The 12,951-nt window shown below is 48.9% G+C and overlaps 1 protein-coding gene across 1 annotated transcript in view; it reads right to left on the bottom strand.

Moving 5' to 3' along the window:
- Positions 1-360: 360 nt before the first annotated feature.
- The window catches only part of LOC101017432 (kinesin-like protein KIF26B), a 429,407-nt gene continuing 416,816 nt past the window's right edge, over positions 361-12,951 (bottom strand). The window contains exons 12-14 of the mRNA XM_031667904.1: positions 11,298-11,500; positions 10,640-10,790; positions 361-7,279 (exon numbers count right to left, since the gene is read on the bottom strand). Coding sequence (XP_031523764.1) covers positions 7,131-7,279; positions 10,640-10,790; positions 11,298-11,500 — 503 coding nt within the window. The 3' untranslated portion in view covers positions 361-7,130. The remainder of the gene's footprint in view (positions 7,280-10,639; positions 10,791-11,297; positions 11,501-12,951) is intronic.

Below are 12,951 nucleotides of genomic sequence, written 5' to 3'. Positions count from 1 at the left end.
CTTATTTTGTGTGAGCTCCAGAAACACTGGACTGAGGGAGGCCAACACAAAATATCCCATGGTCAACACAAGCTTCTCCACGCTTTTCCCAGCGTCCGACCCTCAGGCGTGCAGCACAAGTCCAGGGACTCTGGGACTTAGCTGACACCTCCACTCACTCCTGGCTGAGCGGCTGAACTTGTTGGGGGCCAGCTCCACAGGGCGACTAGACAGGCCTCATCCCATGAGGTCCTGAGAGGCCTGGGGGCTAGACTTGGGCCAACGTGGTGCTGCAGTGAGGAGCACCCAGACCTAACTCTTGAATTGCTTTCCCCCGAGGTACAGAAGGAGAAACTGTATAGAGGAATTCACGACTCTGGGTAGAATAGAAGTGAACATTTAATGCCACCATAGTTTGATTTTAACACCAGATTCTTTTTTGACAACATTTTACACCTCATATGCCACAGAAAGTCAGAGATCGTAGCCAGCAAACAATGTCTTTACACTGGAAAATGCCACACAGCTTAATGGACTCATGTCACCAGTTTGTGAGAACTATAACTCTTTTTTCTGGACTGTTCTCCAGGGAGCCTGCTCATATTTATCATAATCAAGCCAACACCTAACGTTTATATAGCTTGCAAAGGCCCATGCACAAAACCAACCTGCCAAGGGGCTGCTGGGACCTGCCCAAGTACAGAAGAGTTGAATTTCTGACTATAACAAATGAGTTTTATTAAAGAATTTTAACAGCACACACTTGTGAACTAATAATGTTTTCAATGGCACCGGTCTTCCATCCGGTTAAACAGTGGATTTCAGACAATCACATTAAGCACCACCATTGAATTGTAAAATAAGATTTTATGAACTTATTTAGGAATTCGCTGTCTCTGGCACGATAAATGCACCTGGGCAGGCCTCGCCTCCACGTTTCAAACGGGCCCGTTTCTACAGATAAGCATATTTATATATACATACATACATTACTAATCGTGGAATTCGAGATCCAGAGCTTGAAGGAACCACAAAGGTCATCCAGCACAATGTCTTCCTTTTACAGGTTAGAAAACTGAGTTCCAGAGGAGTTAGGAGGTATATCCCGGACAGGATGACTGGCAAAGCTGGATGAGAACTCAGGTTTGCTGTCCTATGGCCTTTTTACCACGTCAGGTATCTCCTGTGCACACACATCCGTGTATGTATGCACACATCCGTGTATGTGCACACACATCCGTGTATGTACACACACCTTAGAGGAATGGTATCTGTTCATGTCCACGTATGCCTGGTGCAATATGATCTAATGGGAAGAATCCAACAAGCTGGACTCAAGTCCCTGTTTTGCTATAAAACCACTCTGTGAACTCGGGCCAATCAATGACTAGACTTCAGTTTCTTCATCGGTAAATGATTACCCCCAGCTCCTACACAGAGCTTTAAAGTCTTCGAAGCACTTCCCATCACTTATACCACTTTCTCTTTATGCTCTCCCAGAAGGGCAGCTGTTCTCACCCCTGCTCTTCCACTCGGGAACCTGAGGACCAGCAAAGTGAAGAGGCTCGCCCAAGGTTGCATAGCTAGTAACACAACCAAGCTGGCGGCCCAGTGTCGTTGCTCCTAGCTCAAGGCCTTTGCTCCTAGGTTTAGCTACCTCTCAAATGAGATTACTGACCCTAGCCCCTCCCTGCCTCTTGGGGATCCAGTGAGGGGACAAAATGCCTTAAGGTTGTAAGACTCACTAAAGTGCTTTGGTTTTTCCAGAGGAAAAACAAAAAACCAAAAGAAAAACAGGTACTATATATATCCAAGCTAAGGAACTCTTGGCTGCTTTCCCAAACCCCCTTCGGTAGCACTAGGGGCTGGATGGGAGTCTTAGGGAAATGTAGGGAACTAAAAATGTCAGAACTTTCCTCAGAAATTTAATGTCGAACGAGTGGGAAGAGGCTGGATCCTCTTCCATGCAAGCCGGTGGACGTGGATTTCCAAGCCCATTCTCATCAAATTCAAAATGAAGGGGTCTTTCCCATTTGGCTACTTACTACACAAACAGCTTAGATTTTGAACTAAGCCCTGTGCATTGAGGATTGGATCCTAATCCCTATCCTCTTGATTTATCTGTCCTCCCCCCATCCCCCAGCACATGTCTCCACTAACAGACTTTGCTTGAGTGAGAAAAACATGGAAAAAAAATAGCCACAGACAGATCCAGCAAACCTCCACCTCGATGCACGGCACGTGGATAACATTTCCAACCGCGACGCATACGTAAATGAGAGAACACACGCAACGCTGTAAAACAACATCCTGAGTTCACAAATAAATTTTAACTTCTTCATAAATCAACTATGACAGTGTGGGCTGTTAGCAGGATAGGGAATGAAAGAAGGAAGCTTCTTTAGTGTTGAAGGTAATTTCTATGTATGCATGGAATAGATGTGTGAGTGTGGTGCTTCAGTACTCGCCTCCACACATGTGGACCTTGGGAGCAGCTGTGTTTAGAGAATAAGAATTGTATGCAATGAGGGCTGGATACTGCCCCAAGCCCCACTGTGTCCAGTGTTAGGACGTTGCTGCAGCTTCCGGCCACCCAAAAGCAGAATGTGTTTGTTTAGGGAGGGATAAATTAGTTTCTAGGAATTTTCAGAAAAACATTTTTCTCAGAAGATGAGCTTAAATGACAATAGCTTCTCCTGGATTAGAATTATGCTTGCATTGTGATGGAAATAATGAACAGCCTGTAATTTTAAAATGTGTCATTTTGTCAGGAAGATTGCTAAGTGATGCACTTTATGAGCTGTTACCCACCAATGTTGACAGATACTTTCTGGAGGTGGAAAAAGAGATATTAGAATCCAAAGCAACACTATGTCTACCGCCTGCCCCCCAGCCCCCCCAAAATCTGAGACCCATTTACTTGCATCAGTGGCACTGAACACCAGCTTGGTTTCATTTGGTGCAGAGAAAAGTGGGCTGTGTGCCTTTCCTCCCCGCCCAGACTCCTGTGTGGTGGCACTGAAGAGTGTCCTCCAGTGGGGGCACAGCTGGGCCACACACCCCGGTGGCAGCATGGAGGCCCCAGGGACGGCGGCAGCAGACGGCTTAGCCTCAGCTAAGAGCCAACAGGACTTTCAACCTCTTTCTCACTGGCAAGGTTTCAGGGTTTAAGACATATTGTCTTTAGAAGCGAGGGACTCTGTGTGTGCTCCGAGAACGGGTTACTAGTCCAGCAGGAAAGAACAATGAGTAAAGGCAGGACTCCTTCGTTTTTAGTCTGGAAATTAACTCATCTTTAGTCATTTTACAGTCTAAAAGCCTTTTTGGAATAAGAAACCTAAAAAACCTAGAAACACTCAATATAATCAGCAGTGGCCAATGATATAGGCGGCTGTGTTTGCATTGAACAAATCCGCAGACTTGCCAGCCTTGCCTTCGATCCAAAGAAGGTAGCTGGTTTACAAGGACTTGAGATACACGCCCAAGTGGGCACAACTGCATTTTTTGTCAATACAAACAGAACTCTGAGATTTTGTCAGAAATCTGAGCAGCAAGCGTGAGACTTGTAGGTGCGTATAAGACTTTTTGAACCTCCACTCTGGATGGTAGATGCGGCTGGACTGAAGCCACTGCCGTCTTATAAGAATATAGTAGACTTCAAGTTTAAGGCTAATTTATGACAAACCAGGCCAGATTCCTGCCTGCCGAATTCCCCACGCTGCGATGCCTGGCTTTTCATCGCAGCTTCTCATGCGGGAGCCCCTTCTCCGGCTCAGGGATTCCCACCTTCGTCAAGACGGACACGTCTCTGCATTTGCATCCTAATGCTCCCCCATGTGAAGAATGGCAACTGGCGAATAAACAACAGGCAGAGTGCTCTGATTTCCAATCGGAAGAGATGAAAGAGACAACTTCCTCATGATGTAGAGGGGAATTCACGGACAATAAGATCAAAGTTTGCAGCTCGCGGGTGGGAACTGAAAGCCCGTGATGAAGCAAACGCTCACGCCCTCGCAGCAGGCAGCACCATCCTGCAGTGCGACAGGGAGGGACTCCCAGGGAAACAATAGCACCATTGCCTGTTTTCAGATCTTAGTTTTGCTCTGCTGCTAATGCTTCTGCCTCATATATTTGGAGCAGGGGGTGAGGAGGACAGGTTTTAGACAAGGAATTAAGACCTATGCATCTAAATGTGAATTTCAAATATTTTTTTCTAGTCCTTTCGTTTGTGGGTAATGAAATAGAAATAGGTTCTTTGACATTTTGACATTTTCCCCATGCCTCCTCGGGTTCTCTATCACCAAAACCGAGAGGCGACCTGGAACTATCTCACGTCTGGTCACTCCGTGCCCGGGACTGCTTCAGAATGGTCAGCCAGAACTCCCTCCTTCATCATCAACATCATCCGTTTATAGGCAGAGACAGGAACAAGCACATCATAATGTAAAATGCCCGATTTCTTCACCTGGTTTATCAATATTGGTAAATTAACATGTTTGCAGCTTATTTAGGTCAAAAAAAAAAAAAAAGCAAAGAGAAGAGAGAGAGAATAGACAACATCAACATCAACATAAAGCATTCTCCTTCACTGTGGCCTGTGGGATCCTGCGAGGTGTCCTGTGATGGGCATCTTGGGAAGCCAGTCTGACTTGGTAAGAGAACTCTTGGTTTTATTCAAGCTTCTGTTATAGCATAAAGTTGCTACAAATGGATAAATTCAGGCAGGAGGCAAGCCGAGTGCCACACGCCTCAGAAGGAGTCCATCGGTTTCAGTCCAGCAAGGGCACCAGGCTCTGTCACTGGCTAAAGGAAGGAGGCACAGCATGGAAGGAACCTCAGGGGAGGATGTGGCAGCGGCGAAAACCAAGCTCACCGATGACCCATCAGATGAGTTTGTTTCCAACAAAAACAGAATATTCACCTTTGAAAATCTCCAATTAAAGACTTTTCATGAACTACACGTTTAAAACCAGCCACCAAAAGAGATTGCCCGACGGAAAACTCGAAGGATTGGCTTCCCTTTGGGTCCAGACGCTTCCAAGGATATTACTGTTAAGCAAACTCACTCACACAAGTGCTGTGAGGCCAGAGGTGAGCCCAGAGCACGCGACTGTCCTGCAGAATGGGGTCAAGGCGCAGGAGCTTAGGGAGGTCCTGCTTGCCGGGGCAACAAACTTATCAGACTTGGGAGATGCATAGAAGGGAGACTGAGCCATGCCAGAGCAGCCTCTCCCTGCAGTTGAGCCTGTTCAGCTGGCAGATGTGGGCATGTCTCCTGTTTGTACAGAAGCAGATTCTTAGGAAAAGTGCAAAGCCAGACTCGTGACCCAGGGAGTTGGCTTCCGCCAACAGGGCCACCTGAACCCTGTTCTGATAACAAAGGAGCAGATCATGTGAAGCTCACAAGACTTTGGTTCCCATTTACCGAGTTCAGCCAGCTGTGTGGGCTGCAGCGTCCAGAGGTACACTGAGCCAGCAATGTAGTGTTTTTTTCCCCCCTTGGGGAGTGGCTGGGGCTGAGTTGTTGGTTAATAAAGGCAGCCTAGTTGGAAACAGGCTCATGAAGATATGCTGCATTTGAGGGCAAAAGGGAAGCGTACTCTGCAAATGCCTAAGTACTGTCCTTGATGTGAAGGCTGCAGGGACTCCTGGCTTCCGGGCTGTTCTATCAGCACCACAGCTTTGATCAGGCAAATCCCTTGACCACTCTGGACCTGGGGATTCTATCAATCACTAAAATGGGTGTAATTCCTAAGGGAATTGTTACAGGGAGGAACACCTAAATTTGAAGTCCTGAGTTGTTGGGAGCCAAGACCTGGACATCCATCTCTTCAGCTATGTTCTGCCTCTCCAGGGTTGTGGGAGTTATGGAGAGGAAGCTCTGCCTTTGGGTAGAGGGGCAAAGACTGAGAGGACAAGCCCGTCCCTTCTTGGCATAGAGGCTTTGGGACGTAGGAGAGCTGAAATCCTTGGACTCTGGACAACAGACAAGATGTACCGTCTCAAGAACCCTTGTTCTAATCCAATACAGGTGAAGTCTCTGAACAAGCCTGAGGAGGTCTCTCAGCTGGGGAAAATCCTAGTTCAGTCAATTCACAACACTAGAAAATACAGCTCTGGTGAATTGGTTCCAGCTTTCCTTCAAGTCTTTGGAATAAAAATGAATATGAATTTTGAGGGCCAGGCAAACTGTGGATTTGTGGGTCAAGGAACCATACGTGTGTGAGGACTTGAAGGGGGCAAACTGTCTACAGAACACACAGCCCACCTCCCAGGAGCAGGGAGGACCCAGGTCGCAAAGGACTCCTCCTCCCCCATGCTGCAGCGTCCGGCTCCTCGCCCGTTCTCTAAAGCACCTGCCCCACAATCAACCTTCTGGGTCTGCCCCGACCACGCTGCTTGTTGGGATGTGGCATCGAGGTCACCTGCTGCTCCAAACGTACTTTGGAAACACACACACTGGCTCGTGCCGAGGAAGCCTCTCTGTTCTGTTGGAGTGGCCTCACCAGAATAACCATAAAAGACAGGTAACATTTATTCATAAGCAATACTGATTAGGAAATAGCTCTACAAACACAACTTACTTAGAAACAGCAAGTCAGAAATAGGATAAAACACCAAGAGAAAACGAGCTGTGAATACATTTCCAAAATGTTTTTGTTTTGTTGTTTTCATCTTGACTAGCACCATCTGTACACAAGAAAGTATGAACATAAATGTTTGGATAATAATAAAGGTTTGCAAGGCACTTAATCAGTCATTCTGGGTCTTTTTGTTGTTGTGTTCGCTTTCCACAGCAATCCTACATCCACCCCGCTCCTCTCTCACGAAAGCAAGAGAAGAGTGAGGTCTCTTTCGCTAGCAGTTCTTATGTACAAACAAGGTAAGGTTCCTCAAAGTGCTCTTTCAGTCTCGCAGGGCTGACGCCCCTCGGGCTTCCCATCCTTTTCTCCTTCCACGGGTGTTTGGCGTTTGCGCCTTTCCTACAGAAAACAAAAAACTCGCCTTCCGCTCAACGCTCGCTCCAGACTTGCCACCAACCTTCATCCTCATTCATTGTCTTTGATGCCCCGGCACAGAGGGCCTAGGGGCGTGCACCGTCTCTGAAGTCCTGGAGAGCGGGGAACCGCTAGGACAAGGGGCTGGCTCCTCTACCGGCGCCTGGAGGTGATGTCGAAGCAGGTGATCATCATGAGATGGGCCTTGCAGAAGTTGACACGGCTCTCCAGGCGCTCCGTCACACACTCCAGGGCCTCCAGGTACTCCAGGGAATCCAGCTCCCAAACCTGCTCCAAGTCAACTGCAAGAGAGGAAGAGCTTGATGGAGACACAGAGCAAACAGGGCGCGAAGCGTCTCCCGACGGCTCAGCCTGGAGCTGCCACCCCCACATCTCCCCCTTGCTCTAAAGGTCTAACTCGCCTGCCTTAGGCCACCGCAGGGTTCCCTCCTGCCTGATCCTCAGCCTCTTTGGGGTGGAATGGAACACTCTTTACCAGTGTTTAGATGCTCAACGTGTGTTTGAGATTCTACTGACCAACAAGGGGACATTCTCGCTTCCCCTACCTCCAGCCAGCCCCATCGCAGGATTTCAGAGACTCTACCATGCTGTTCACTATCAAGTAAATACTTCAAGCTGAGGTGGGGAGAGTCCCTCCCTTCTGGGGGTCTCAGTTGAGTGACGGTTATACTTCTGCCCCCTTTTATGAAAGGATGTTTCTGGATTATAACCCAGATACCTTTCCTGATGTTCAGGCCTGCACAGAGTAAAAAGTCTGTATCCTTCAAGGCCTGAAGAACAAGTATCTGGAATTAACCCCTTCTGGCATCAAGTCCCCTACTTTGTCTAGAGGTGGCTGGGCAGAGGGATGGGCTGCCTGGCCCAGGCTCCAGGGGTCCAGCAGGCTCCCAGTACGAGGAGGAAAGGCATGGACAGCAGCCAAACCTGGAACCCCAGGCAAGAGACGAGCTCTGGGACCTCCACGTCGGCTGACACAGTGTCCTTAAAAAGAATGTGAGAGTAGTAATTCCTAACCTGCCTGCCCTGCCTGCCTTGAGTTGCTGTGAAGATAAAATGAGACAATGAACACGAACTTGATTTGAAAACGATGCCACACTATGGAAACATCGGGGATTAGAGTTGACGTCTGCAGAGTGTCGTCTTTCTGCAGATGAGGTCCCTGAGAGCTGGACAGTGACATGACTCACTGAGGCTGATGCAGTTAACCAGGACTAGAGCTGGAAGGAGACCGAAGGCCCTTCCAGAATACCAGTGTAATATTTAAAAACCAAAACAAAAAAGCAAAAGGAGCCATCATTCTATGACCACATCAGACTACATTACTGGACAACCTTGAAAGTGGCATCAGAACAAAGAAATAGAACTAAAAATGGATCTTTCCATGCCAGTCCCCTGCCTTTTGCCCACAGGGAACAGTCAGCAGGCAGCCTCATTGATCCTTTTTTCCATTACTGTTTTCAATTCATCTTCAAGAAACAATCTGTGTTTCCCCTTTCATGTAGCTTTCTGTTCATTTTCTTTCTCAGCATCAAAAACCCAGTGATTTTGACATATGTACAAAGACTAGAAGGAAGCGGTTGTTTCCTGGAAGCAGCTAAACACGTACGTATTAATGTTTCAGCTTGTTCCCATCCTGGGAAAAAACACAACTTTGTAAGATGAAGATAATTTTCAAGTCTGCCCTGGGCATAAACAGTTCTTAAAAATAAAATGTTAATGAAAATAGCAAAAATGAAGGAGAACTGACAGAGAACTGACTGAAAGGAGGCCCCTGGGATCTTTAAGTGGCCAGGGCTTCCTGAAGCAAGGAAAAGGGTATGCGCAGTGGGGGGAGGGGATAAGCACAGGGCCCCGTGCGCATGTCACGGGCAGACAGTAACCAACGCCCTCACCCCGTCTGCCCTCCCCATTAGTGCCTTCAATGAAATGCCCTCACAGGACGAGTTCATGTCTTTGCTCACATTTCTAACAGAAGATCCAGCTCAGTGCATCATGCAAGCAGGCATGAAGGAAATGCCTCCTGTTTTTTATTTGTATTTTTGAGATAGGGTCTCACTCCGTCACCCAGGCTGGAGTGCAGTGATGCAATCTCAGCCTCCTGAGTAGCTGGGATTACAGGTGCCTGCCACCACACCCAGCTAATTTTTATATTTTTGGTAGAGATGGGGTTTCACACCACGTTGTCAAGGCTGGTCTTGAACTCCTGGGCTCAAGTCATCTGCCCACCTTGGCCTCCCGAAGTGCTGGGATTACAGGCGTGAGCCACCACACCTGGCCAGGAAATGTCTCCTGTTGTTGAACTTTGGGATAATACTAATAATTACTACCAGATCCTGAGCTCTCATCCTGGGCCAAGCAGTGTAATAAGCACCAAGAGGACCAACAGGTACTGATTTACACCTCACAACTGCCCTGTGGTGTAGTCACCATTATTTTTCCCATTTTACAGCTAAGGAAGTCAAGGCTCAGAGTGAAGTGTCTTACCCGAGGCCCCACAGCTAGTCTGTGAGAGAGCCAGCAGCCAAAGCAGGTCTGTATGCCTGTGGCCACAGCTGCAAAGGCTGCAACTTACTATTACAGGATGCTCCATAGACTGTCCCAAGAATCCAGTGAGTCCTTAGGGAAATGTTAGCACCTTATTCCTAGGGAGAGGCAGCTGCCGGGAGACTGCGGTTACACGTGGCGGCGGCCGGGAGGCCGACAAGTCCTGCCACTTTCTTCCGTAGCTTGACCCAGGACCGTTTCACCCCAATATCTTTTCAACCAGCTGCTTTGGAACATAAACCTAAGCTTCCAGCCTCTGCCTGCAGGCCCTCCGCACTGGCCAGGGAAGACCGGAAGAGGGTGGGGGCTGAGCAGGGGAGGGACAGTACAAAGGAGGCCTGCCAGAGGCTGAGGGCAGGATGGGAAGGGGAGGCAGAGGGAACCTGAATGGCAGGAATGTATTTGACCCCACAGACTGAGTCTTCCAGCATTAGCTCCTATATCAGTGTAATAGCTGGGACCAGATTGAAGTTTTATTTTGTGCTAAATGGAATGGTCAGGAACAAATAAATAAGAGACAATTGAATCCATCTTTCAAAGAGAGCAAAATTGTCCTGAATTGTTATTAGATGGTTACGGTCATCCTGGGCTATTAAATGGAAATAATCCTGTGGCTGTCGTTTTTTTTTGTTTTTTTTTTTTTTCACTCAAAAATGTTTTCGTTGCTTTCTGGGTTCTCTGCGCAGCTTTTCTAGGACGGTACACTCTAGCCTATTAAGGGCTCTATAAATTCTTGTCTATTTCAGGCTAGATATGCAGTGTGATTTGGGACCGAGGAGCAGATCTGTAACAGTCTTCATGTCTGGGTGATCTTCCGCCACAGGCAGGGGGGAAAATCTCATTTTCAGGTGTTTTGGACCGAGACACGTAAGAAATAATCTTGCAAGAGCAATATTCACCACCCCTCGCTGCCCCGGCCCTCCCGCCCACCCCGGGGGAGTACGCTGCTCGCTGGGTGCAACTTCCTCCACGTGGTGGGCATCCTGACACCGAGGAGGTGGACGCAGCCTCTGTCGCTGGCTCCCTGGGCTACGCGCCAGGCCTGGTGAGCGAGGGAGCCCAGTAGTTGCGAGGGAGGGAAGGAACCCCGGCCTTACATTCACTGAGCCACTTGTTGGGATCCAGCATCAGGTACTGTTTGGTCGCCTCCAGCTCCTTCATCAGCCACTCGTACTTGGCGCGGACCTCGGCGATCCTCTGCTGGCGGTGTTCCAGAATTTTCAGCTTGGCGTTGAAGCACATGACCTCCTAGCACACAGACAGAGAGGAGAAAGGGCCCTTTGCTCACGCCCAGCCCACGCCACAGGGAGCACCTGTGAGTATCGTTGACAGAAAACAGGCTGGGGATGGAGACGTGTGGGAGGGACCCAGGTGATCTCGGCCACATTTCTGCCTCGACAGGCCAGTCAGTTCAGACACCTCACAAGGTGGGACTATGACAGGCCATTCTTAAATTGAGAAAGCAGGTGGTGGGTGTTTCAAGATGGACAAAGACTGGTTAAGACGGGGAGCCTCAAGGAGCCAGAAAAGCCCCCAAGATCATCAGCCCCCACCCCTGGCGTTGGAGCCTTTACAACATTTCAGCAAGAGAAACACGGGGCTCTCTCCACAGCCTCTGTCCAAAGGCCCTTTGCTGGGACAGAAACCCCCTTCCCGCCACCCGAGCCAGAAGCCGGCTGGGAAGCCTGGGTCTGGGCCGTCTTCCCCAGGGCCCTGCCTGGGCCCCTGTAAGGGTGGTGGGGGAGGCTGCCTCACCTTGCTGGCGCCCCCTCGTCGCCGCTGCAGGCGCTCCACGTCATCGATTTCATAGACTTTAATCTCAAAGGGTTCCCCAAGGCCCCTCTGGCTGCTCCGCAGGGGGCCGTCCACCCAGCGGACGCCTGTGCTGTTGGTGGGTTTTCTCACAGGGGAAGAGGTGTCCAGGGATAGTGCTGGGATAAGCCTCCGTCTCTGAGAACCTGAGGAGGGGATTAAGCCCAAAGAGTTAGTCTTTCTGAATTTCAATTTTTTTTTCTTTTTTTTTGGAGATAGGGTCTTGCTCTGTTGCCCAGGCTGGAGTGCAGTGGTGCGATCATAGCTCACTGCAGCCTTGAATTCCTGGACTCAAGCAATTGTCCTGTCTCAGCCTCCTAAGTAGTTGGGACCACAAGTGACACCACCACACCCAGCGTTTTTTTTTTTTTTTTTTTTTTTTGGTAGAGCTGACATCTTGCCATAATGCCCAGGCTGGTCTCGAACTCCTGGCCTCAAGTGATCCTCCCCACCTTAGTCTCCCAAAGTGCTGGGATTACCAGTGTGAGCCACTACACCCAGCCTGAATTCAATCTTTTAAATATTTTGTGGATGTAACAGATGAGGTCATGACAAGCACCCCAGGATCTGAGGCAGGGCTAAACACTCCCACTTCCCACCACCCACCTCTACCTTTCCTTCCCTAAGCTGACACTTGGGCTTTAGCTCAGCCAACTCCCGGGGGAATCTTTAGAACTGCCTCCTAGTTTCCACCTGTGAAACATGCAGCTTAGACCTGTGAGCCGCACTGGCACATCTTCAGCATGGATGGGTCAAAAGGTCCGAGCGTTTGATGTCATTACAGGAGTTCCAAAAAACACTGTCGATTTGCTTATAACAGCAGCAGCACTGACATGCGCCAGTTACGTGCCAGGCACTATTTCACATGCTTCACACACTGTGACAAGCACTGCCAGTGCTCTCTCCCAGTATCTATTCTCTTTCTTTCTCAGCAGAAGAGACCCTGGGTATTAGTGAAACACAAGGCTCCCGGAATGGAGACTAAACTCTTGCATGGCACAGGGGACTGCAGTGTTGATGAACAAATGTCAGTTGAAGCATGTCTCCTCCAGAAGACAACAAGGAACGCTCACTACTGTGTTAATTTTCCCTATAAAGTGAACTTGGGGATCTGAGCTCCTTTTGCTTCATATTAAATCTCACTTTTTTTGACAGGGAATCTCACTTTGTCGCCCAGGCTGGAGTGCAGTGGCATGATCTCAGCTCACTGCAACCTCCACCTGCTGGGTTCCCCTGCCTCTGCCTCCCGAGTACCTGGGACTACAGGCGCCTGCCACCACGCCCAACTAATTTTTTGTATTTTTAGTAGAGACAGGGTTTCACCGTGTTGGCCAGGATGGTCTCGAACTCCTGGTCTCAAGTGATACGCTTGCCTCAGCCTCCCAAAGTGTTGGGATTACAGGCGTGAGCCACCGCACCCGGCCAAAACCTCACTTTTTAGAGCCCAGATTTGATCTTATGTATACACATACACAATCACGTTTAGTTTCCAACAAAGTGCAGGCCCCAACTAACAAAACTAAGCAACATCGACCACTGGAATAAAGCAACTGTCTGTCTCCTTAGTGTCTGAGACACTTACGCTGGGAAGTGACCA

The sequence above is a fragment of the Papio anubis genome, chromosome 1 (genome assembly GCF_008728515.1).
Source record: "Papio anubis isolate 15944 chromosome 1, Panubis1.0, whole genome shotgun sequence".
In the NCBI taxonomy this organism is placed as follows: domain Eukaryota; kingdom Metazoa; phylum Chordata; class Mammalia; order Primates; family Cercopithecidae; genus Papio; species Papio anubis.
This window is presented reverse-complemented; position numbering and strand designations above follow the sequence as displayed.